This window comes from Notolabrus celidotus, chromosome 4 (genome assembly GCF_009762535.1).
Source record: "Notolabrus celidotus isolate fNotCel1 chromosome 4, fNotCel1.pri, whole genome shotgun sequence".
In the NCBI taxonomy this organism is placed as follows: domain Eukaryota; kingdom Metazoa; phylum Chordata; class Actinopteri; order Labriformes; family Labridae; genus Notolabrus; species Notolabrus celidotus.
The window spans coordinates 19,120,630-19,148,193 of record NC_048275.1 but is presented as its reverse complement, the minus strand read 5'-3'; the positions used below and the strand labels follow the sequence as shown (position 1 = coordinate 19,148,193).

Here is a 27,564-nt window from a genome sequence, read left to right as displayed (position 1 = left end):
CAGTATAACTGGCTGTACAAGCAGGGTTTGATGACAACCCCCAAACAATAGGGAGCAGAGCAGCCTAGCTATCTGCCTGTCACACAATGAAGGGGGTTCTGCTGAAGAGGTTGTCACCACCAATACATGTAAACACACACGCACAAACAGAAAAAAAATCATCACAAAAATAAAAACATGAGCTGTGGAGTGTGTTTGTGTGTGTGTGTGTGTGTGTGTGTGTGTGTGTGTGTGTGTGTGTGTGTGTGTGTGTGTGTGTGTGTGTGTGTGTGAGTGCCAGCGGGCACACGCACACATACACACACACACACACACACACACACACACACACACACACACACACACACACACACACACACACACACATACAAACACACACACACACTTACAAACACACATAAACGGGGTAATTCAGAGCGCTGCCATTTATGTGAAGAGCGCTCCGTTTTCCAGACTGTGAGTGGAAGTGAATTTGCTTTTTCTGTCGAGTGCAAGTCAGGTTGGATTAAACAACACTTGGCCAGTGCTGATGGGTTATCACTGTGCATCTGTGTGTGTGTTTTTCTGTTTGTGTGTATGTGTGTGCCTGTGCTGTGATGATGCCCACAGGCACCTGGATTTGATGCAGGCGAATCTGTAGACAGCCCGTTTCTCCTGTCAGGCCCCATCTCTCTCTTGTCTCTATCTCTCAAGGTGTCCTTTCACTGTTCTCTCGCTCATCATGTTTCACTTTGTTTTTTATACAACGTACCTCTGTGTTGCTCACTCCTCTACGCACTGTCACTGTCTCTTCCACAACTCTGCTTTTGCTTGTTGTCCTGAGCTGGGCATAATGAGACATTTCACTGTTTTTATCAATCAATACAGCCAATTGGAGTGAGGCAAAGACAAAAAAAAAGAGACTGGTTTCCACACTGAGCATGTAACCCCTAACAGCACCTAGAGAGAAGACCTTAATCTCCCCCTGTGCAATAAACAATTATCAACTAATTATTATTATTATAAACTTGTTGAACTCTCCTTGGAGCTCTGAGCTCTTGGGATGCCTTTTAACTGTTTTGAGCCAAGAAAACAAAGACTCTTGCAGTGCTGGGCTGCAATTAGCTCTTCTAATAAGGACTTCACGGAGAACCGATATCAAATTTGGAACAAAACCAAACTCGAGTCCTTGTTTTTACTGTAGTTGACAACCACGGATACAAAGGACTGAATGAGATCACAATGCTATTGTGTGAAATTTCCTAAGCAGTACACTATAGCTCTCTGTTTCCAATCAAATTTTAAAAAGCAACCCCTCTCAGCTGGGAAAATATTAATGTAAGTCAGAAATAAATGTAAAAAGAAATCCATCGGTAATGATTGCATGTAGCCAGACATGGAGATCAATGCTGTTTCAATCAAAACCATTTAACATGTACAAAGAAACTGCTGTTACATTTCCTTAAAGCTCTTTCACTGAAATTGTCATTCAGGCATCTTTCCAAATGCAGTGGGGCTGGTACTACAGTACACTTTATACACACAGAGGCACATACAGACTTAAAGAATGATAAATCCAAAGAAGAGTTAACGTGTTCATTTAAAAGCCAGATTCACTGTTGCCTTTGATGTAAATTCAATTTGCAAACATAACATTTACAGAGTTAAATGGACCGTCTGCAATTCATGACTGATAATAAACACTGAAAATCCAATCGGAAACAACACCAGGACTGGGATCTGCCATCTCTGTAGATGTCACTGGGCATGCTCTTAAAAACAGTGGAGATACACCCATCAGCCATAACATTGTGACCACCTGCCTAATATTGTGTAGACTCCCCTCAACTCAGGTCAGGGCCAAAACAGGCCTGACTTGACAAGACATGAACCCCACCAGACCTCTGAAGGCATGCTGTGGTATCTGGGACCAAGTCATCAACAGCAGATCACTTAAGTCCTGGAAGTTGTGTGGTAGGGCCTCTGTCCAGTTTGATGTCCAGTTTGACAACTGATGCTCAATTGGATTGAGATCTGGTGAATTTGGAGGTCAAACGAACACCTTGAACATGTTGTCATATTTATTCACTGCACTTTGAGCTCCAGCACCTCTTCTGTTGGATCGGACCAAACAGACCAGCCTTCACTCCACATACACATCAGTGAGCATTGGCCACTGATGTCCCTATTTCAGGTTTAGCAAATTTCCATCCTTGGACCCCCTTTGGTAGGAACTGACAACTGCAGTCCTTACATCATTACGTCACTGTCTCCTTTTCCTTAGCTGTATGTAAACAAATGCCATGCGTACTGGTCGCACTGGATGTTAAAATGGGTTACTTAGATTGACTTGGAGCACCAAGGAGGGCAATGCCTCGTGGCAGTTTGGCAGATGAGCATATTTGTCAACACCAAGCCACCAAATGCAAATGTAAAGAGACTGTAAGTATTGCAAGCCTATCACTATTCTTATGCTAACTATTTGCTGTAATCGAGATTGTCCTGTAGCTTTATTACTGCATCTATTGGAACTAGTCTACCACTAATAGTGTGATGAGTCAATCAGCTCTTCGTTCCAGTTGCTAGGTTGATTGCATTCTCCCTGCAGACAAACTGCTCCAGGGTTTGATTTGTAGCTAGCCAAGATCACCTCTTCAAGGGGATCTTGGTTTGCTTTGTTCTGTAACAGGGTCTGATTGCTTTGTTCACATACGTCCGAACGAGCCTGGCTAGGCAGAAAAACAGAACAGCATCTCTAAACCATCCAGTTGTGAAAGTGCTCTATGATTAAGATAGCTCTGACATTTGGTAGAGACATTGATGACAAATCTTATTGTCTTCTATCTGCCCTGGTTTTCACTTTACCAACATTAGAAAGTTTTTGAAATTCTAAAAAAAATAAAAATACATCTGCAGGAATATCATTAATATAAGACATGTGGACTACAAGACACATAGTGACACTTGTGCTACACTACACAAGTTCTTGATATAACAGTGTTACTGCTTGTGCAACTGAGGTGTCTAGGTGTTAACAAGCCACTGACAAACTTTTGCACAAAGTGCTACTTCAACCAGATCAACAATACAGCCTCTTAAACTGGTCTGAGGTAGTCTTGGGGGAGACTTTTGCAAGCTAGATATGAAATCTGTTGTAGGTTAATATGGTGCTGTTTCCACTGAGCCAACAATAACACTTGAACATGTGGAAATACACTTAAGAGTGCACATTGGTGCACAAATATTTCCTTAAACACAGGATGCTAGCTTTGTTCAGCCCTTCTGTGTTTCTGATTATTAAATGATTGCTCTTATATTTAATAGCAAAAAGGAAAGGTAAGGGATTTATTTCACAAAGCCTGAAAATGTAGACAATGGATCACCTTCACTTCATGCACTGCAGGGTCTCCTAGGTGTCTGTTTGCTCATCTTCTTCTCTTTCACACACTGTAGCACTTCTGTTGTTCAGCTAATTCAACCAAAAAGGTGCTGAGCCTGACACTCAGTGAGTAATACAAATCTTTGAGAGTGTGTTCAATTGGATGGATGTGAGGGGAGCTGAGAAAACGAGGGGTCTGGTGCTGAGGAATAGAGATCCAAAAGAGGACCAAAGTGGCACGGTAAGAAGAAATAATCACACTAATGGTGTCTGGATTGCAGTTCAATGGAAAGCAAGGCAAAGGATCAGAGCATAGCACTTGATCCTTCAGCACTCTGCTGATTCTAGCCATGTGAACAATGATGACCTTATGATCCCACTGCCTGGCTCAGGACAGGAAAGAACAGAGTCATGAGGGGAAAATAAAGCAGCAGCGATGCACTATGGCAAAAAACTTGACCTGTGTGTTACAGATCTGCACAGATTAACATGCTTGTTAATATGTTAAACAATAGAAAAATTAGGAACAAGCCAGTGTAGACATTTGAAATACATTCTCTCATTAAATGTAATTTTTGTTAGATCCTGTAAATCTTCATCAAAATAAGTCTGGAGAATTTACTTCTGTACAACAAGGGTTAACCTCACTTTTAAATACAACTTTGTGTTCTCTCAGTTTCTGTCAAATGTACAGGTGTTTTTTTCCAATGACACACTTTTATTCAAAGCTATTAAGAATAATTATGTCTGCATATGTTATTTTGTCCATCTTTAACAGCACTACAGAGTTTTACAGTGTGAAAGCTAAAGCTATGCAGGGCTCTGAAAGCAACATAAAATGCAGCTTTTTGCAACTTTAAGTATTTGTAGTGTTAAACTGAGTTTACACACTATGTGTGCATGCATGTACATGGTTTGTTTATGTGGTCATAGTTAGTGTACTGTGTGTTTGTGTATGTGTGTGTCATTCTGTGTCCCAGTGAGTATAATGGTCCCTGGAGGCAGGCCGACGTCCATCAGCAGGCAGCGGGCATTAGTGCACTGCTCGAGTATCGATGGACCACCGGCGCTTGACAGCAGGCCCCTCCCCATGCTTGCAGGACATGGTGGGTATATGTATGGTTGTGCGTGTGCGTGTGTGTGTGTGTGTGTGTGTGTGTGTGTGTGTGTGTGTGTGTGTGTGTGTGTGTGTGTGTGTGTGTGTGTGTGATAGACACAGAAAGTGTTTTCTGATACTTACATACACACAGACACAAAGAGGATGATGTCTGTGTGTGGTTGAGAGACAGAGATGTCTGTTTATGACCCCTGACCCCAGGCTATGTGTCACAGCTCTGAGTGTGTGCTTATGTGTGTGCGTGTGAGGGGCCGCCCGGTTGTCATCGATCTCACACACACCAGGCCAGCACTTAACACTTGGACTGTAGCGACTAATACACTCACACCCTCTATTACTGCCCGACTGGAGGCACAGCATGTGTGTATGTGTGTGTGTGAGTGCGTATATGTGTGTGTGTGCATGGCCTATTGCCAATCCCATGCTGCTGCTGTTCAATGGCAGCACAATAGATTACACATATAACAGTGTAATGATATATCTCTATTAGACGTACTCCTCTTCTCTGCACTCACCTCTCCCCTCTTTACTGTTCTCTCTGAGCCCATGCATGTTTCACTTTGCTGTGCATGTACAGACGACAGGATCATTACTTTAACAGGACTTTTTATGCCAGCATAATGCTTTAAAAATACATACATACATAAATAGATTAATAAAAGTCCATAAACCATTAGCATTTTTTATTATATCTAAGTTTTCACAACTTAAATTTTACATTTGTGTATCTCTGAAGGCTTAGAGTCAACAAGAAACCAAACTATCCATGTTGCATCTACTAGTTTTCAAAAAGTACTTTGCACCCCTGTAACCACTATAGAGAAATTTACACAATCCCTGAGTGAACACTTAGAACAGTGGATCACATGACTCTAAATTTCTCTCTAAAAGCAATGCAGGGTGTTGATACACAGGCTGTTAAGGAGCCTGGGTCAAATCAGCACTAAGACACACATAAGTGGAACATCCATAACAACATAATAGTTGTTTTGATCCTCTGAGTGGTCAGGAGTCTGTGAGGCTGTGCGTGTTATGGTAGATATCATAGAAATGCAAGCATCTGACCATAAAGAAGAAGAGGGAAAGGAACAGAGGTTAAAACATCTGCTATGGTTATAGCTGTAACATAATGGAGCCTGCTTTACACTTATGCTGAAAGTACACCTATACAATATGGTTTAGGTAATGGACATAGAAAACATAGGGTAGTTAGACAGTTCTGAAGATATCACGGGTGGCATTAAAATATCTTATTGGTTATTGTTTGGCCTTTTTCTGAGTTGCCATGTCGATCTTATAGACTAAATTTCACATAGAGTTACATTATGTGCAACAGTACTTAAAATATTTTCAGCAATATTCTAAGAAACTACGAAGCTATAAAAGTTAAAGAGTGGGAGCTATAAAGCCAAAACTGAGTTTTAAAGTGTGTCTCTAAGAGAGAGAATGATGCTCACTGTGTACAGTGCTTTGGTGGAATATCAGAGCAAAAAATGTTGGTGTCCCCCCCCGAGACAAAGTCTTATCTCTTTGCTGATCCTGACCTGTACATACATAGAAATGTTTTCTGACTCCATATAAGAAGATGAACCGCACAACCATTCCTTGAATGTGAAGCCAAAATATTCCATGCTACCGCTGTTGACTGGCTGCAGTATCGGTGATAAAGTCCACTGCCCTCTTGTAAAAAGCTGGGGCATGGGTCGTACAAGAAAATTAAAATACACGTTGAATACATTTTTGTCATCACAGCAGGTTCATATAATTCTAATTTATGTGCGAGTGTACATTTTGGGATGAAGTTAACTTTTAATTATTGATGCTAAAAAGAGGGGATGTGACAACCAACAGCTCTGCCGACTAATGCGACTCCGGCAGCGTTCTGTATTAGCAGAGTAACAGACTATCGGTGGAAGAAAAGAAACAGTAACACCAAGTCATTGAATTTTCCATTACTGTGAGTGTCTGCTACAAACAACTCAAGAATCTGTTCTGCTGTGGACTATACCAACTTGAGGGATCTTTGCTGTTTTACTGTTTTACTAAACGTGTCTTCTCAGTGAGTGGAGGAGTTGTGGAATCAATCCTGCAACTCCACGAGATCACTTCTGCACATTCCTTGGCTTGACAATATGACACCAGCACAATATGTCAGCATCCATGGTGGCCTTATTTTGGCTTCATTTTTATTTATTTTTTTTACAATGGGATGAGATTGAGGTAAGTAATCCATGTTGGTATACAGTCAATAGTCCTACTGTTTTTAAACGGCTGACGGTAAAACTACCTGTAAAGGCTGATTTATACTTCTGGGTGACGCAGATATGAGCAGCACATACTGCTGCATCGATGTGTCCGTGACGCTCGGCAATATTCAGCCAGGCAGTGTGGTCTCTCTGATAGCCAGTCGCCTGTTTCCGGCCCCACTACGATCTCGGTTTACTTTTCCACAGCGATTCAGAGCGTGTTATGTTAACCTACAGTTGATACATGTTGCTGTTTATCATACAGACATGATTACATGAAGAATAGAGAGGAGGAGATGAAATACACGGCTGATGAGCGGGGATCCCGGAAGTGCTGTAAATGCGGGAAATACAATTCCGCCGAGCGGACCAATCACAGAGTTTACGGTCCGCGTCAATTCTACGGGTAGTTAAATTTTGGAGGAGGTGCACGTCAGCTACGTGCGTAGGCCTCTGCGTAGGTACAGGAGCTGTGCAGACCTCCGTCATAGGCTACGCAGTCGATTCGATGCAGAAGTAAAGACCATATAGAACTTGTCAATCTTCTACCTGTTGGCCTGTTTTGCTTTGAAGTTCGTTTGAAGGCATAAGTGTGAATTTCAGTATGTCTCATTTTATGACCACTTAAAAACTCCTTGAAGTATGTTTTAAAATACAGTATATCATCACTGTACAGACTGCAGGTGGCTTTGTGCCTTAAACTATCCATGGGTTAAAAATATTCAAAGAAAAGAATTAGAATTAAATGGCTCGTTAACTAATGTGTTATTAGTGTTGATATTAACATGTGATCCTGGCTGGATGCGTCTATGTCAGGTCCCATTGGAACAGATTCACGAGTTTCACTATCAGCATCCTCACTGTCACTGAGGTCAGGGGTCAGATTGATAAGCAGCACAAAGAGCTGGCTCTGTATTCATTTTGTCCGTCACTGTGCAAGCATGCATGGAAACAGTCCACAAAGCATGCTGTCAAGAAATGTACACACACAGACACCCAGATATACACAAGCATTAGGGTGTACACCCTATTCAACAGTAATGTGTAAGTGAAGCTGTGTCTATGGCACTAGATACAAGGGGAAGATACCCACCTGTCTCACACACACTTACACACACACTGCAGAGTCTTGCATTACTCTGCTCTTCATTCTTTCCAGTAATAGCTTGTCAAAGCAGCTGGCTAACTGAGGCTAAAAAGAATGCCTCATACACAATTGGGCATCATCCACTGGGCTAGCTAGCCTCTCCCCACATCTGCCTGGAGGCTAATGTCCAAATGAGATGGTTCATTTCAGCTCACTCTGTCTCTCTCTCTTCCACTTTCACTTTTCTATGTTTATCTTCATGACCTTGTCCTTTTTTCCCCCATGGAGGTAAAGGACAGGAGGCAGGCCTGGTAGAGAGGAGAAGGGGCAGGGTGAGGAGAGAAGAGATAAGGGGTGATGGCCATGGCTGCTGGGGGTTTTAGTGTGTGTTGGAGAGGGGCATTAAAAGATAGAAAGAAAGAGAGACGCATACAAGGAGAGACAGGAAGCTTTAGGCCATAGACCATAGAGCGAGCAGCCTCTTAAGTGATCTGATTGCCTTGCTGGGGAACTGCAGTGACCACACTCAGAATGGTTACTAATAATACATCTCCATTTAGAGCGACCCTACAAACACATGCAACTACTTACACATAAACATCGACAGAGGGGAACACAGGAGCAAAAAGAAAGGCAAACATGTACACTTAGGCAGACAAAAGAGATCAGTCTCTTCCTTCATAATGTCAGACACAGAAAAACAAACAGAGAAGTGCACAAAGACAGACAGACAAGTGGATAGAGATATAGAGACAGAGAATCCTAACTCTGTCTGTGTCCTTTAGCTGACGGGCAAAAGTGAATGACACTTATTTTCAATTGATCAGCGAAGCACTGTGCTGTGTTTGGTTGTGTGTGTGTGTATGTGTGCTTGTGTTTGCATGATGAGAATGGGCCTAAATGACGATCATTGATTAGCTTTAGGCCTATGGCCCACTTAGGGCACGCCATGTGTGTGCTCTCACACAGAGGTACCTACACATTTACTAACACACACACACACACACACACACACACACACACACACACACACACACACACACACACACACACACACACACACACACACACACACACACACACACACACACACACACACACACACACACACACACACACAGGTCATAATTGGACTGAGAGTGAACTGGACAGACACAATCAAGAGGAGAAGTGGAAGGGAAAAACAAATGAATACAGGTGAGGAGGAGAGAACTGAGAGCAGATAAGAGAAAGGAAATGAGGAAAAAAATCAAGGACAGGGAAGAGGATGAAACTTTCTATCTAGCTATTTATGTATTTATATATTCATTTATTTAATCGTTTATTTAATTGTTCTTTTATCTTAACATTGAACTTTTCTAATCTTACATTTCAACACCTGCTCTTGTCTGTGGATGGGCCAAGTTGAAAATACACATGGGTGCCAAATTAAAGAATAAAAATCTAATGCAGGGTAATGGATAACTTTGTAAATGGTAGACATATTGACAACAAAAAATACAGCAAGATCTCTGTTCATAATGTCATTGGAAATAAAGGCAACACAATCAGCTCTGTTAGGGGCGGAAACCAAAGTTGGATCACAAATCTGATGAAAGCCCAAAGGATATTAACCCTCATGGCCTCTATGCATCTTTGTCATAGATATTGATTTGTTCCCCCTATACATGTCAGTGACAACGCTTCAACCAGCTACTGGGGGTGAATTCAGTTCTATATTTGACATATGTAGTTGTTAACTTTAATAGCTCTGTGTCGAAGCTTCAATTTATCCTAGTTTTGAGATACATATGAGAGAAAGTTTCATAAGACCTTTCACAGTTTTTATCAACTCTGAATCATTAAAGATGACGATGTATTTTAGGGCAATGAACTGAATGTGTAAGGTAATCCTTTTTAGTGCGCAAAAACCACTGATCCTGCTGCTGAAAGAAAATATCCAGACCATAGCACTTCTGATTCGTTAAATTCACTTTGAAATACTAAAACTCAAAAGTTATGCGCACTTTGTGTCAGATTTAGAAAAACTACGAGCTGAGCATGCAGGTGCAGCTAATCAGACTGATGTCACCCAGCAACCGCATCACAAAGGCAGCAGAGCACTATTTATTTTGGAGTGTGCAAATCGCCACAGACCTGTGGCTACGATCTAATGGATGTCCTCAGGTTGGTATGTTGTGACTACTCATCCCTTACTGCTGCTGGGAATGATAATTTAATACATACAGGACTTGTATGAAACAGAGAAAGCAACCAAAATGGAACTCCTGAAAAGCTCATGCTGTTGCATTAACCAGGGATCACTGGACATCAGTGGGTAATCAAAACGATTAACTGCACACCATACTGACGCTGATTGGACATTTTGAGCATGCAGACAGAAATGTTATCCTTTAAAAAATGAATAAATAAACAGTGTATTTCACAGAAAAAGCTATTTAAAGCTTCAGATTTTCAATATTCAACTATCGAAAATCTGTTATTAATCCTGATGACAAAAATCATTTGACAGCCCTAACTGAAAGGTTTTGAAGTGATGTTGTTTCAAACTAGATCCAAACTATTTAAAACAAAAGTGACTAAAATGGTACTAAAACTAATAAGCATGTTCATCTTCAGACTTAGACTAAATCTAATTTAGCTCCAAAATTAACACTGCTTTGTACCTCTACCAAGATAAGATAAGATAAGATAATCCTTTATTCGTCCCACAACGGGAAAATTTTAGATATAAATTCTACTGAAAAATGTGCCCTGATTTCATGTTATTATAACAGGAGGACAACAAATATATCAACTTGAGGACAACAAATATAATTCATATCATTTTTGTTCTTCAGTTGAACCCTGTATCCTGTGTTAAACAATCAGTCCTTACATTTCTTGACTCACTGGGTCAGATTTTCCTCTAAATTCCCACTCATAAGTATCTACTAAAGAGCAGGGCAGATGATAACTAGAAGGCCAAACAACCAAAATAAAAAGGGGGCCTGTATCTAAAAACTCCCATGAGCCTAGTGAGCTTCTTTCCAAAGAGAGAAGGCATACCAGGACACTGTGGTGTGACAACACAGATGCCAACCAGGCAGGTTACTTAAATACACACACACACACACACACACACACACACACACACACACACACACACACACACACACACACACACACACACACACACACACACACACACACACACACACACACACATACACATACACATACACACACACACAGACACACACACACACACACACACACACACACAGAAGTCAAAAGGGAGTCATACAAAGTCTTATAGCACCCCCAACTGGGGAACAAAACAGATCAAAAGGAACAGAGGGAAGCGCTGTACAGATGAACATGTACAAACACAAGTTGTGTACTGGTATAAATGTGCCAGGGGGGAGGGGGAGTCTGTACATACAGTACAGTAGCTTACACCTATTTTAAGACAAACTATTCATGTGTTCTCCCCCTCTCTATTTGTTTCTCTCTCTACTTAGACACTTCACACCCCTCATGTGAGCGTTATGTAGCTTATAGTGTTTGTGTAGTGTAGTTATAGCTGAGCAAATGTTTTCCTGCACATAGCCCAAACAAAGGCCAGGTGACACACACACATGCACTCACATCCACAAACACACACACACCATGAAAGAGGTGCAATTAGAGCATCCCACTCCAATTAACCAGCTCTCTAAACAAATCCACATTAGGCTCTCTATTGTGGTAGCGCTCGAAAAAACAGCCACTTGGGAAAAAGCAGCATAAAAGCTCCGACTGTATTTCTCCTCCAGGACACATGTGCGCCGTGTGTGAGCATGTGTGTGTGTGTGTGTCTGTGTGCTGGCAGTGGCTGCACAGTGGTACAGGAGCTGGACTGTTATGATTATGGTGGTGATGGGAAGATTGTGCAATCACTGGTGGGTGGAGAGAGAGTGAGAGGAAGGCAGAGAGGGAGGGAATAGGAGCAGCAGAGAGGCTGGAAAGGATTGAAACAAGGAGGGAAGATGTTACAGCGGCACAGGAAGAGAAGATTAGAACCTGTAGCACTGAGGAGTAAGCTATAACGCACTCACTGTGCAGGAGTGAAACACCTCTTAAACAAGCTGCTATTGTCTACTTTGAGGGTTTCAAACTGGTTTTAGATTTATCTGAAATTAGCAGTTTCTCCGCCAACATGTCAGAGGATTAATGCAAAAAGCTGACACTCGACCTCCTGCTGCATTACAGAGTCACTCATGTGACCTAGTGATGTCATTGAACAAAAACAACCAAACAAATAAGAGGTTATGAAAAAAGATAATTTTGTTTGGATAGGTTTTCCCACTTATTCAGAGTAAGGCTGCACCTATAATAATTTCCTTTGTTATTAAGTAACCAGGCATTTTTTATTTGACTTGTATATTTGGTAAGCAATATTTCAAACTTAAAATAAAGCAGGAACAAAAGCCACGACTCAAGACTCCACTCTGTGAGAGTCGTGTGAGAATCAGCAACTTCCCAAAACTTTGGAGGCTGAGCTCCTGAAAACTTGGTATCTATAGAATTTTTGGAAGTTTTCAGGTGTTCTGTGTTAATACAGCTATACGGTGAAAACTGCTTTTATAGAAAAGCCAAAGGAACATTATATACTCAGACAACATGCAGCGGCTTGCGTGTCCTTAACCTAACATAAGTTTTCCAAAATAGCAAAAAGAAATAAGGTTTTATTACAGTTTTGCAAAATATTGAATCTGAAATCAGCTATGAAGAAACATCCCATGCTGCCAGACTCACCAATACACTGCTCTATTGTCTTTAAAACATAAAAAGATGTGATCTGTGTTTGTAGGCTGGTTATACATGTAAAAAACAATTGTTTAATAGTATCATGTAAAGCCAAAATAAGAGTGATAAATAGAAAAAAGAGAAAATAAAACCAGAGTTAAAAGCAGGGACACAAGAAAGAAAGAAAGAAAGAAAGAAAGAAAGAAAGAAAGAAAGAAAGAAAGAAAGAAAGAAAGAAAGAAGAAGAAAGAAAGAAAGAAAGAAAGAAAGAAAGAAAGAAAGAAAGAAAGAAAGAAGGAGAGAGAAGATATAGTGTTGTGAAAAAGTATGTCTCCATCTGTGATACCACACTTAACCCTCCCTCTCTAGCTCCAGCTCTGATACACACACACACACACACACACACACACACACACACACACACACACACACACACACACACACACACACACACACACACACACACACACACACACACACACACACACACACACACACACACACACACACACACACACAAGTGTGATGAAAGGCCCAGCAGGGCAGCACAGAGGGTTTGGAGGGGATCCGTCTAGCAACCTGGTTGCACACCAATCTTCTTGTAATCCCCTCTGTCCTTACTGAGACACAACCCCACAACTACATGTTAAGTACACACACTCAAAAGTAAAGGATTGTTGTGTATATGAGCCAATGATCATTTGTACTTTGTATTCAAAAAACAAGGGTGTGTTATTAATAACTTCATAATAAAAGAAGAGTTAATTATATGCCTACCCCGTATCATTGGGTTTCAAACCAAAATCTTAAATGAGGGCATTTTGAGGCGCTTAATGATGAATCAAAAACAATCAATGTTTAGATTAAATTCATTAACATTACATTTTAGCTTTAGAACTTTTTTTAAACCGCTTTAGTTATTGTATAAAAATAATGAATAATTTGAATGCAGATTATGTCTGATCTAGTGTGATTGTAAGTGTAAGTGAGAGAGGGAGTGTGTATTTCAGCCTCAGTTGGCAAACACAAAGGCCCATGGCGCCATGACCCGCTGTGGACAGATAGACCAACTGTAAAGGAGAAGTGTGTGTGTGTGTGTGTGTGTGTGTGTGTGTGTGTGTGTGTGTGTGTGTGTGTGTGTGTGTGTGTGTGTGTGTGTGTGTGTGTGTGTGTGTGTGTGTGTGTGAGCCAGAAAGAGAAAGAAATATAAAGACAGTCGGGGCAAAATGAGGGAAATGGAAATGTTCACATTACAGTGAATTAATAATAAATAAATAATGAGGATGTATAAAAATAAGGATGTATAAAATTTCCTGTGATTTTCTTGGATGAGAGAATAAATCCACATCACAATATGTCAGTCAGCGGTTAGAGTGCCACAGCAGCTCCAGTCCCTTCAGTTTACAGCCCCATAGAGATGCTAGTTAGTGATTAGGATATTCTCTCACGGGGCCACTTGAAAAACAGTTAACTTTACCCTCAGAGGCTCACACTAACCCACATTAGCAGTTAGCACACCCATTAGCGTCAACACCTACTTTAGCAGTAGCAGAGCCAGTCGACAGTTAAAGGCCCCTGTGGGGCTATTTGGAGTCTCCAGACAGAGACAAACTGACAGAGTGAGCGAGCAGTAGCAGTTTAAAGCTGTACAGTGAGTCATTAAGCAAGTTAATGGCTCCTTAGTTAAATAGCAAACACATTAGCAATTTCAGCATGGACATGTTGACAGGTTGAAGGCTGACAGGCAGCTGCTCCACCTGGCAGTTGACCATTTGAAGAAATAGCCCTTAAGACGTGACATTCAATTTATTATCACTGAGAATGGCCATCCATACCTAATTTATAAAACTGGATTTTTCATACCAATCTAAAAAAGTAAATTAAATGGAAAGTTAAAATCACTGCGTCCAGATTAGCTCAGGAGTTGGAATGCAGATGAATTAAAACTGGAACCAGGTTCCTGTGAAAACTTAAAGGTTTTTGGGCTCTTTTGATGCACAAATGTATGTCGCTTAGCTGATTCAGAAAAGGAAATTTTAAGGGAGCTCACTCAGCCCACATTAAGTGACACAAGGTATTTTTCTTGCTTTTGGAAACATTGCAACAAATGCCTTTTTATGCTCTAATCAAAATGAATGTGTAAACTGTTGTCATGTGATCTTTTTGTTTCTTGTTGGACATATATTTTACTTATTTCTAGTCTTTTATTTTACTATTGTGCTGATATGGACCTATGGGTCAGAAATAAAGTATATCTATCTATCTATCTATCTTGAAACATTTCCTAAGTTTCTGAAAAGGTTCAAATGAAATGGTTGTAATCATTTTAAAAAAAAAACAGGAAGAAGACAAATGTTAAATTTTGGGAGGCAAAACTGCTTTGTACAAAAAAGTAGTCTTGTCCAAATAAATGTTTTTATTTATTTTGTGTAAACAATGTGAAATAAATATTTGTAGAAATGTATGTTCTCCTGTACTAAACACAAACTAAAACCAACACATGCAATTGTATGTATGCACTTGTGCCTTGTGCATGATGCACTTGATGAGTACAGGAGGGAGAAGAGCCAAATTAACCAGCACACACTGATCACTCCCATAGGCTAATGCAAGCAGTTAGCGTATTTGTGTGTGTACATGCTTTTATGAGTCACATAATTTGTTTGCATGAAGACACACTGACAAAGTATAAGAAGCATAGGCATTTCTAGTCCATTTTTGGGGGTGCTGAAGCACCTCTAAATTGAATCCCAGCCCCCCTAAAACTTGAGAGATTTTTTTTTACTGTGTGTCCTTTTTAACAAGCTAGAAAAGTTTCAAAACTATACAGTACTTGGTTGAAACGTAATATTTTAACAACAAAAATACAGCAGCTCCACCGCGTTTTACATGTTGTGCATTGCATTTCAAATGAAAGTCCAAAAAATAAGTCTATAACTAAATTTTTGGTAATTTTGGTACTCACTATAGGGGGCTGGTTTACTTCAGAAACATACATACTGTTTATGTGTAGGTTGAGGAGCTGCTGTATCAAAATGAGTTGTCTTTCCCCAGAAATGAGGGTTACCATATGTTTCTTTCAGGATTCCAATCAATTTCTCTTTTGCTGTGGCTCAGCATTTAAATAACCTTCATCAGATTTGATGGTTTAGTCACAGACTTTCCCAAAAAGTGTCATAACTTTCTTTCACAAATGTGGGAATGAAATTGCATTAAAATGTACAAAACAGTGAAATGTATCTTGCCTGGCTCAGCACCCCTAAACATCCGGTCCTAGAATCGCCCCTCATAAGAAGACAGTGGAGGTAAACATACAAAACTCATCCTCATTTCTCAACTTGTCTTTCTTGTAGCTTTGTTACTTCTAGCTCGGTATATTTCTGCCACTTACATGTATTATGCTTTGCAGTTATACTCAGGAGGTATTTATCAATGTAACTACAGGAGATGATTATAGATGTAAATTTAAAAGATTCTGTACCACAGGGCATCTGCAATCAAATAAATAAATACTATAAGTAGCTATAATGGCACAAAATAATATCTTTGAAGGGTTAACAGCTTTGAGTCATTAGTAATGCTTGTGCACTGACTCAAACATCGTACTTAAATTAGTATAAAAGATTCCTGGCTGAATAGACAGGAGTTGCCACAGCTGCTAATAAGGCATAACCGCGGCTGGACACTTTCTTTGTTCCGCCTTCGTAGCTTTTAACACATGTTGTACATTTTCTAACTTTAGACACTGAAAGCCTTTTTTCAGTTTAATAACTTTTAAGTTAACAGGATGGAGTAGATATGATTGTATGTTGGTGACATGGCCTACTACAGATGTTCCAACTGTTAATCACAACTAAATTGTATCATACACTCTTTCTCACAATCCCTTTCTTTATGTGCGTGTTATATGGATGGAGTCGCCAGTATAACTGAGCTTAGGCACCATAGGGGACGTTGCCAGGAGGGGCACAGAGGGGTTGGGTGACTTAAATGGAGAAAAATCCAATAATTGTATCCGTCCAGAGGGAGTGCGAGCTTTTACTGAGGGGAGCGACCTGTTATTACTCTTTCTTTTTTTCTTTCTCTCTTTCATTTCATCCCTTAATTCTAGGGTGAGGGGGTAACCTAAGAAAGGGAAGGAGCAGAGTGGAGAGACATGGGGGCTACAGGCTGAGCTTGCTGTTAAAGTATGTCCTTGTAATTAGCTGAGTATTAGCTGTGGTGACAATGCAGGAGCAGTGGGCAGGGAAGCACCCTTTAACGCTCTACTCATTTCCTGAACTTAATCCCACCGCTTACTGGTAATAGTACACACGTGCACACGCATCTGGACACACACACACACGTTCACACACAAGCTCTCAGTCATGCATTAATTCACGTAATCAAATGCTGGGTATAATGGGTGAGGTCTCCCTGAGCAGAGCTACACCCACCTTCATTGTGCTCAAAGTCATAATGGGGGTTACTGTGGGGAATTTCAGTGTGCATGTGCGTGCGTGTGCATGCTTCATGTCCGTATCTGCACATTAGCATCAAGTTGCGTTCACAAAGTGTGGCAACTGTTTACTTCAGAAGTGTCAAGAAGCTTCCAACACCCAACATTACTTTAGGCAAGTCCCTGTTCCTTGTTTACTCCAGTGAACGAGTGGAGGAGACAAGGCTGCAGAGTGAAAATCAATTACTTTCAATTAAGTCAACCGGTAACTCTTTCAATGTGCCCTCAAGCCCTTCAAGTCTTCCTTACACTACCTCCAGCCCCCCTCACACACACCACCAAGTGTCACACACACTACATGTACATGTGCTCACACACTTAAAGAGCCACAACCACTAACTCTGTGACTGTCTTTTGTGTTTAGTAGTTAAATTACTGACTTAAAAACAACTAGAGGCATGTGTGGAACAATTGTACTGAGCATTTCAGTATGTTATTTAGCTTCAAAGACAGTACTAGATATAAAAAAAATAAAATCACATGAATTTGCATTTAATTGTACTCATTAGTCATTTGACTTCTTTGAAACATGCATACCTCAGCATATTTTCACAAATATCCCATATTTTCTCTATCCTGGGCAGTAGCTCCAGTCAATGTAAAATGTAATTGTATAATTCTCCATTGCCCAGATGTGAATGAGCACAGATGAAGGCTGTGTCAGTTTAACTCACATATAACCACTCAACAGGAACAATGCGTAACCGGCACAGGCATGTGGATGTTAACTTGAAAGGAAGACGCTTATGCTAGCAACTCTAGGCAAACCTATTTGACATCGTTTACCCTCAGACTCAGTGATCTTGTTTTAAAGGTGACATATCATGCAAAATCGACTTTTGAATGGTTCTCTACCTGAAATATATTTCCCTGGCATGTCTACAAACCCCCGAAAATGAAAAAAATCCATTCTGCCCCTGTTCTGATTTCTACACCTTTCTGTCAATGTGTCTAAAACGAGCCGTTTCAGACTTCCGTGTTTTTGTTACGTCACAACAATATCCGGTCTGTAACGGAGTCAGAGCTCGGAGCTTGTTCAACCCATAGACTGTATAAAATACAACTCAACCCTTCTCCGATTTTCATTACCTGCACAAATGTGTGCTAACAAGGAGCTTAGGAGGGAGGCATGCTAGTTGTAGGCTGTCATAATAAACACAAAGGTCCGTTTTCCTCCCCACGTCTACAGATTTGAAGATCTAGTGGATGATTTTTATTTTTCATGGAAAAGTGCTAGCACTAGTTAGCATAGCCACATAGCTACATGTTTGTAGCTGTAGCTGGAGGTGTGTACCAAGATACACATTGACATACTGCCAAATAAAACAACAAGAAACACTAAATCTGTGACCAATGGTTCAGAAAGGTCCTGCTGCAGACGCCTCTCCGTCAGGATCAGATTCTGGATCAGATTCAGAGGGTTGAAGTAACGCGGGTCTGTGAGCAGCCGTGTATATTCAGCCGGCATGTAAACATTAGATCAACGTGCTGGAGAGCCGAGGGGACATCCACTTCCTGAGGGGGCGTGGTCAGAGAGAAAACGGAGTGTTCTGAGCAGGGCTGAAGAAGAGTGTTTTTCAGGCTTGCCAAAATCTGATTTTAAAGTGTTTTTTTGAGCATAAACTTTAAAGACATGTTTTGGGGACCTCTTAGACCAATATATTTTGATGAAAAAAGTGTGATATGTCACCTTTAAGACATGTTAAATAAATTGTGCTCATTGCTGTCCGTTTTTTGAGTGTTTTTTTTACCTATTTCCGTTTTTTTGGTCAAGAATAGTGTGAATGCTAGCTAAATGTCTTTATTGGAAAGCAAGACTCTTCTATCTGGCAGTCCTTTTTCAATAACAGTGTATTGGAGCACTGGTATAGCTTAGTTGATAAAGCAGGGAGGGTTACAGATACAGTCCTTGATACATCAGCTGCTGGTTTAACTATCAGCATCTGTCCTTTGATGCATGTCTACCACGAACTCTTCCTATAACTCTTTATCTGTCTTATCTAATAAAGGCTAAAGGGCCAAAAATGTCCTTTTTTCCAAAAGTCCTGGATTGACTTATAACCAAAATCCCATGCAACACTTAAAATCAACTAAGGTGTGTATGTTTGATAATCTGAAGTAGAAGAGATTTAAAAAAAAATAGGAATATGAGCATGGACCACTTTTATTTGGATGTGAGGAAGCTTGTGTTGTGCTCTTGTTCCACATTGATTTTTGTTCCATTAGCTTAAATCAAAGTTGTAAGAGACACCTGAGCTCCGTTTGCACAGGAGTGGAGGGAGAACCGTTTCTATAGAGAACATGTTATAAACAGCGCAGAGGGGGACCACAAACCTTGTCATTGACACAACAGTCTGAGTGAGCTGTGTGTGTGTGTGTGTGTGTGTGTGTGTGTGTGTGTGTGTGTGTGTGTGTGTGTGTGTGTGTGTGTGTGTGTGTGTGTGTGTGTGTGTGTGTGCGCGCGTGTATATGTGTGTTTTTGTGTATGCCTGCCAGCTCCCAGTCTACCACTATTGTCTAACAAGGTCTAATTAGCACTATGGCACAATGAATTAGCATAATTATGCAAACAGGGCTCCGCTAAAGGCTTGGCACTAGGGGAGGCTACGGGGGGCACCTATAACAACACACATACACATACACACACACACACACACACACACACACACACACACACACACACACACACACACACACACACACACACACACACACACACACACACACACACACACGTGCACACACTGACATCCACTGCCACTGAGAACACTTAGATAGTAGTACAACACATCACACACTCATAAATGACTGCAAGGGATCCAGTGGATACAACTACACGCACACACCCAGCTAACACTACAACAAAAAGCCATAAGATTGGAGGGCTGTCAGGGACGGTTTTGATTGGCTTATTCAACAGGGTATTTACATGTCTAGTTCAGACATAAATGTGATACCCAGGATGACATCACAATCAGTCATCATACCAAAACAAACATCAAATACACACACAGAGATGACCGGCTAGCTGCCCCCCCCCCCCCCCCCCCCCGTATCACTGCTCTCCCTCACAACACTCAAACATTCTGGGCTTATAGTATTTACCAGCGGGGGTGATAGGTGAAGTCGGTGGGAGATAATAGGGATGACTGAGAGGCTGAAAGCCTGGTAGCAATTCACACAATGACAGCTGTAGAGAAGAAGGCTCTATTAGGCTTCATTAGGATGCTTGGCTCTTTATTACACGCACTCACAAAGACGCACACGCACTGAAGTGAGAACAGGGAAAGCATTGCTTCAATTTAATATGAGCTTAGCTGCATCTATGGATTCCAGGGGAGAACTAAAACCAAAGAACATGCACTAATATTATTTGTTCTTATCCATGCACACATAGTGTGTGAGTGTTTGTCAGTGTGACCTTTGCCTGCAACATGAACCCAACAAGTAACCCCACAGCCCATCAAGCCCCTCTTACAAAAAGCCCTGCAATGTCAACAAGCTCTACCTAAACCCTCTTAAACACTCACACAAACACACACTCACACACACACCTCCTCTGATGCATTCTTAGTCACCAAACCCCAAGGGCCTGTATTGTGTCCTTAAATCCTGATCCCTAGCAGGAAACAAGTAGCACTAAAACCCCAAACAACTGTGCTACAAAGCTCTCTAACAATTACAAGCCCCAACTGTCAGCCAAAGAAGCAGGAAGGTCGGAAGTTCAGAGTTCAAATAGTTATGATTGTCCAAGAACAGTGTGAAAAAGGAAAAAACATTCATTGACAACATTTAACAAGTATGTGAATTAATTTAAATGACTAAAGGCAGGTTGATCTATGCATCGATATCTTATCAAATGCAAACAGTGAGTGGTCACCTAAATGATGGATGTGTCTTTTATGCAACACCAGGCAACCCCAGGTGTATATCTAAAATTTGATATATATGAAATGCAGTGGACCTCCAAGGACTTAAATTTAATAATGTCATAGGAATTTATACAAAAACTATTTCTCTATGCTCTTGAGATATTTTGTCATGGACTGTCAAAGTCGTAATTTCCCTTTCTGAAACACCAACAAAACAAAGCGTAGCTAACATGCTGATAAAAAGACAAAATAAACAACAATCATTTACCTTACCAAATCAATACATCACAATACAATTCAAAAAGGTTTTTATATATATAACTTTTCTATGTGGGTTTTCTATATAATATAATTCACCAAATTTTCCCTCCTCTGTCATTATGAAGTACAATGTCACTCAGGGTTATATTAAGTATAATTTGATCCTCTCTCACCCACTGAGGTTTTATACATATAGACATACAAATCAGGGACCCAAAACAGCAAGACAAGTTAGTATACATTTAGTTTGGACCCAGCCTCTTTCGTTTTACCAGCTTTACTGTTTATCTTTTATTTCTTTGTGCTTATTTAAGTATTTTCCTACAAGTGCATTCCTTTTTTTTTACAATGTGGAATGATATACAGAATGGGTAATGGGCTGCAAATAATAACAACATCCCCCATCAATTGATAGCATTTTTCATTTGGGCTGTACTTCAAAAGAGATAGAATCCTTACAAAATACAGGCAAAGTGTCCTATTATGCCAGATATTAAAAAAGACTTATTGTGTGAGTCTGCTCAGTGACATGATCTCCCAGATACACACTCTGTATCCTCAAACATCTTCATTAAGAGTGCTTGCTGCACTTCTGGTGTTGAAATGAAACCATTGACTCCAGCTTATAGTCACCTTAAGAAACAACATATTGTTCACATACGCGCACAGCGGAGGGACAAACACAATAGCAGGCAGAGAGGGTCACGCTGAGAGGGGGTAGCAATTTTAAGCTGAGTCCACACATTTTGGAGGCGGTGGGCTAATCCGGCAGGGCTTTTTAGCCTGCTATTCAGGGGGACAAGGACCCCTAGGATTTGGGCTTGTCCACACCTCAGGGGTGGAGGATTATCAAGATAGCAGGAACTGAGGAAAGGGTGTGATGCTGGGTGAGCTGAATATGTGCTTATTAGCAAGTGTGTGTAGTTTGGTGTGTGGCTGTGTATCTTTGTGAGGAGCACACATGAGCAGATATGTGTGTGTATGTGTTTGTGTGTTTAGATTTTTTTTTTTTTTTTTTTTTTGCTGACTCCCACCCCCTAAAAATATACCCCAGAGTTCTGACAGGGTCACCTCTGCGCCTTTCAGATCCTCCTCTCAACCAATCCTAATTGATCTCACGCATTACTAGTCCCAAACATGGGATGGAGAACAGGAGGGAGATGGCTGGCTCATTGTCTGAGGAACGAGGTCCCATTGCTAGTGGCTTCTCTCTCTCTCTCTCTCTCTCTCTCTCTCTCTCTCTCTCTCTCTCTCTCTCTCTCTCTCTCTCTCTCTCTCTCTCTCTCTCTCTCTCTCTCTCTCTCTCTCTCTCTCTCTCTCTCTCTCTCTCTCTCTCTCTCTCTCTCTCTCTCTCTCTCTCTCTCTCTCTCTCTCTCTCTCTCTCTCTCTCTCTCACACTCTCACACACTCACACACACACACACACTGCACCTCTGGCATGCCCACCCACCATCTCCCCCTTTTCTCCTCTCCCCTCCTATATGCTCTCATCTCTGGCTGTGCTAATCCACCGGCAGAGTCAGGAACTCAGTTACCCATCTGGCCGAGCACGACTCCAGCTGGGGAGGAGAGAGCGATGGAGGTGTGGAGGGAGGGAGGAGGAGAAAAGGGGGATCGGAGTAGATTGAAAAAGGGATATCAGTAGTTTCAGGGAGGAAATTTTTATGCTGGTTATGCATACTTAACAAGATGAAAGAGAAGAATAGAGAAAATGATGTATCTGTGAACAACAAAATGCACTTTGAAAGCTTGAGTGCCAAAAGGTAAAAACATATCTTCTTCTTTGTCCCTCCAAATAAGAAAAGTATTGATCCTATTGTCTACTTGTAGATAAAAGGGATTATCCATTCTGGCCGATTATGAAAGCTGCTACTGAGCTCTGTCAGGACTCATATAGTCAGATCCCTGTGTGCAATGAGGTAGCCTCCAGTCATGACCTTCACCTCTGATCCTGACTCCTGGGGAGCCATCTGGCTGGTTAACACTGGCCCCTGACCTTAGTCCATAGCCCATCACATTCTTTTGAATAGAGAGCTGCACAAAAAGAGGCATAAGGACTTAATACGGCTTATATATAACCTATTGTATAAGAGGAAAATCAGTTAACCCATTATCCAAATATTTTTATGATATAATATATGTTGTTTTTCCTATGATCTGTGTCTGAATGATGCATGGCATGACCAAAAAAGAATATCTGTCAAATTCAACAACATGTGTTAAATCATACACAGGTCACTTATCAACCAAAATCAAGAATGTTTGGCAAAAAATATAGAAAAGTAGTTCACTTTTCTCATCAAATATCAGATTTTTTGTTGTTAGTGGTTGTTTGTGATGGTTGTTGTGGTTTTGTAGTTGTGCTGTTGTTCTCATGTTGTTGCGGTTAATTGTTGTTGATGGTTGTTGGATGTTGGTTGTTGGTTGTTTGTTGTTTTTGTGAAGGTTGCTAGGGTTTTGGTTTTTGCAGTTGTGGTTGCTATCATTGTCGTTGTGTTTTCTTATTTCATTATTGGTCATTATGTTCTTCTTCTATTTTACTTGAAGGAATCATGAAGTGGGGAAAATATATATATTGTCTTTTTTTCAATGAAAAATCAATAAATCTTTGTTTTAAAAAAAATATCTGAGTCAATCTAAATTCCTTGGAAAAACTTCTGAGCATGAAGGTGAAGTCAAGGCGCTTGTGTTTCAGGTGATACTATTCCACTTCATATCATAGAGCATGTGCACATCCCTGCTTGAGTCATGCTCTTTCCTTTCTCCCAAACCACTCATCACTGTCGACTGAAGCAATAAGAAGACTGCTGCCCACTTTGCTTCCAGAGGACATTTGAAGGTAGTTGGGAAGAATGAGTACATGATAAACCACTGCAGAAGCCACACAGGAGAAATACCCCCATTCTGAGAGATGGAATCAGACCACCTCCATCAAACCGTCAATCAAACACTAACAGCACACAGCATGAGGCTAACACAAAGCCAATGTGTGTGTGAGTGTGCCAGGATAAAAGCCAGGGAAAAGTACAGGTGAAACCAACTTCAAACTGAAACAAACATAATCACATATGCAGACCCACACACAAACGTATCATAGATACAATGCTTTCCAGTAGAAGAAAAGAAAGGACGTACTTACAGACATTACCGGTGTTGTCAAAACTGTTGAGCACTTCATTAACTCTAAGAGGACCCAGGTTATCTCTGAAACACACAGAATTGTCTACATTCAATTATATAACATCAAATTATAGTAAATTAAAGTAAGTTAATCAAATTAAATTGTATTATATCATATTATATCATGTAATATTATTTTATATTATATTTTATTTTATTTCATTTTATTATGAATTACATTTATTATTATATTAAACTATTTTTATATTATATTATATTATATTATATTATATTATATTATATTATATTATGTTATTATAATATAATATATATAATATATTATCCCCGATAATAAAAGGGAGCCTTTTTAAAACTGTTTAATTTTTAAGTTTCTTAAGTTTACATAACTTCCTCACAGAAGTGTTTGGCTCATTTAAATTCTTCAGAGATAAAAAAAAAAAAAGTGAATCAATACTAACTCTTTTTAATTTTAACATGCTATTAGATTATTTTACAGGATTTTTGCCCAGATTTAAGACATCTTATGTTATTTCACAGTTCTTTCAAACTTTTGATGAAAGCTTAATTTTGTAAGCATCAAGATTAAATCTAAAAGATATTTAAATAACATTGCTGTTGCTTTATTTAAAGACATTTACCTACTGTTTTCACAACAAACTCTAGCCTCTAGTTACCTAGAGATTGCCATCCTCTATGCTTTTTTTAGCATTGATGTTAAAAGCAGCATTACACTGTGCAAATGTAAAACTTGTTCAATACAGCCTTTTAAACAATTAGTCTGATGTAAAGAGAAGAATAGATAAATATATATTTGATTGACCACAACTGGAATTCAGGAGGGTCATGTAGATTAAAATGTTTGGTCATATCAATAAATGGTACCTTGTGTGGTTACACTGCTCTTATATGTTCCTGTGTGTAACTAGAGCTTCATGTGGATAGATTCAAGTGTATGTACCTGAGAAAGGCACTGTACTCAGGAAAGTGGACACTTCTGTACTCCACCCACTGGTCATCTGAGGTATCACTGGAGTCTTGTGTTGGTGTATTTTTCCTGCTGAAAAGGTCAAATGAGGCAAATCTGCGAACTGACACCTGTTTGACCTCTGGACTGTCCATTTGCTTCTGACGGAGCACCTGTGAGTGATGGAAGAACATTAACATAATTCAGTTTGCAAAAGGAAGCACAGTCCTTAACCAGAACATCTTCTCATTGGCTGAAAAGTCTTGTTGAAACAATCAGTTATGTTCACTCTTTAAGCAGAGCTAGGTTTCAGTCCAAAAGATAAGACATAATTCAAGAGGGCTATAAATTGCCACCATTTTCAACAACTATTTCATTTATTTATTTTTATACAACTACATTTTTCAACATTTTTATGAGACCTGTTTTTGCTTTAATTAAAACAGTACAATATTATAAGTAGATAAGAATACCATAACTTCTCTCATGTTACACAATTTTACCAAAAGTTAAGTCTTTGATGTTGTAACTCTATCTATCTATCTATTTATTTATTCATTTATTTATGTATTAGGATCCCCATTAGCTTCCACATTGTGGTTGCTAGTCTTCCTGGGATAAACACAACAAAACAAAAACAAGAAAAACAATTATTTAAAATCACACATTATCCATAAAACAAAGATGCAATAGCAGCCAATTATAAAAATCAAGAATGAAAATGAAAAATAAACTAAGTTTCTGTGCAAATAAACGATGAGTAGCATTAAACTACAAATAATGGAAACAAAAACAAAATTGTCACAAACACATGGCACCAAAAATGAATAAAACAAAGACTTTCAATCTATCTATCTATCTATCTATCTATCTATCTATCTATCTATCTATCTATCTATCTATCCTTGAGCATCAGAAGGAAAGCGCTTGGAGAACCTTTTAAAAGCGCTTTTATAAATAAAATGTATTATTATTATTATTATTATTAAAGCATAAATGAAATGTGGCCCCACAGCAGGGAGCTTTTGCTTCAGCAGAGTGTAATGTCTGTGTAATGCCCATCTATGGGAAAAAGTGAAGGCTCTACTCTAACAGCTGCTGTGTGTGCGCGCAGGGTGTGCACACAAAGCCTGACAGACTTTGGCCAGAGACAAGATAGTTCAAGAGTTTTCAAACTCTCGACAAAGTCACTGTTAAGATGAAAGCAGTACATTTTCATGAAATACCTCATCGACAAAATTACTTGAGAAAGGTGAATGAGCTCTGTCAAAACAGATTTAAAAAACTAATGAATCAATATTGCTAAACAATTAGACTCCTAAAGTAATAGATTTCGGATATATATCAAAAGAAATGTCATAACTGCTGGATTACAGAAACTATAATGGCATGACATTCAATAATTAAACACTAGTATCACAGCTGTATAAACTATAACTCTGTAGCCAAAATTGAGGAGAGACTGACTCCTACATACTACTGCAGTCATCCTTTTTCATACAGTGAGGATGCGCAATGACTCTGACCGAGATGTTACAATGTTACAATGTTATTTGGCAGACGCTTTTATCCAAAGCGACGTACATCCGAGAACAAGAACAACACAAGCAAATATCTAGACAAGAGGAAACAAGAACAGTAAGAGTAACAATGTGCTTCAAGTCCATTTGGATGCAGGTAATGCCAAGCAGTGTAAAGGCTATGCACAAAAGTAAATAAGGAGATAAGATCCAAACTCCATTTCTGATTAAACATTTTAGCCTACTACACATTTTGAGCAGGCTACGTAAGAATGTGTACTGCCTTAAGGAGGTCTGTGCTCTCTAGAGAGGCGTTCACTACCTGTCTCAGTAGTGTCCACCTTGCTTTTGCGACATCAGGAGTCCCACAGGTCCCAGTCCGAGATGTATGGGAATCATCCCTGCAGGTGTCTTCATTAATATTTTCTGTCAAAGGCGAATTCGACTCGATTTTCTCTGCAGTATCGTTGCAGTCCCTCTCCATTTTATCTTCGAAGCTGTAGGCGTAAATAAATCTGTAAACGAACTCACCGACGGTAGGTTATCACAGTTATAGGTGGTGATTGTGTCATATAAAAATACAGCTTTTAGAGTAAACTACACCAACGCAAAAATCATCATGACTCCAGCCTCTACGTTATCACCTGTTACTCCCACAATGGATGCATGCTACTTCCGTACACTCTTGGCGTTTAAGGCATAACAGTAGATTATCGAAAAATGTACGCTC

General features: G+C 39.9%; 1 protein-coding gene across 1 annotated transcript in view; it reads right to left on the bottom strand.

Moving 5' to 3' along the window:
• The window catches only part of camkmt (calmodulin-lysine N-methyltransferase), a 124,141-nt gene extending 96,586 nt beyond the window's left edge, over positions 1-27,555 (bottom strand). The window contains exons 1-4 of the mRNA XM_034681870.1: positions 27,479-27,555; positions 27,157-27,331; positions 25,309-25,487; positions 24,349-24,413 (exon numbers count right to left, since the gene is read on the bottom strand). Coding sequence (XP_034537761.1) covers positions 24,349-24,413; positions 25,309-25,487; positions 27,157-27,318 — 406 coding nt within the window. The 5' untranslated portion in view covers positions 27,319-27,331; positions 27,479-27,555. The remainder of the gene's footprint in view (positions 1-24,348; positions 24,414-25,308; positions 25,488-27,156; positions 27,332-27,478) is intronic.
• Positions 27,556-27,564: the final 9 nt, after the last annotated feature.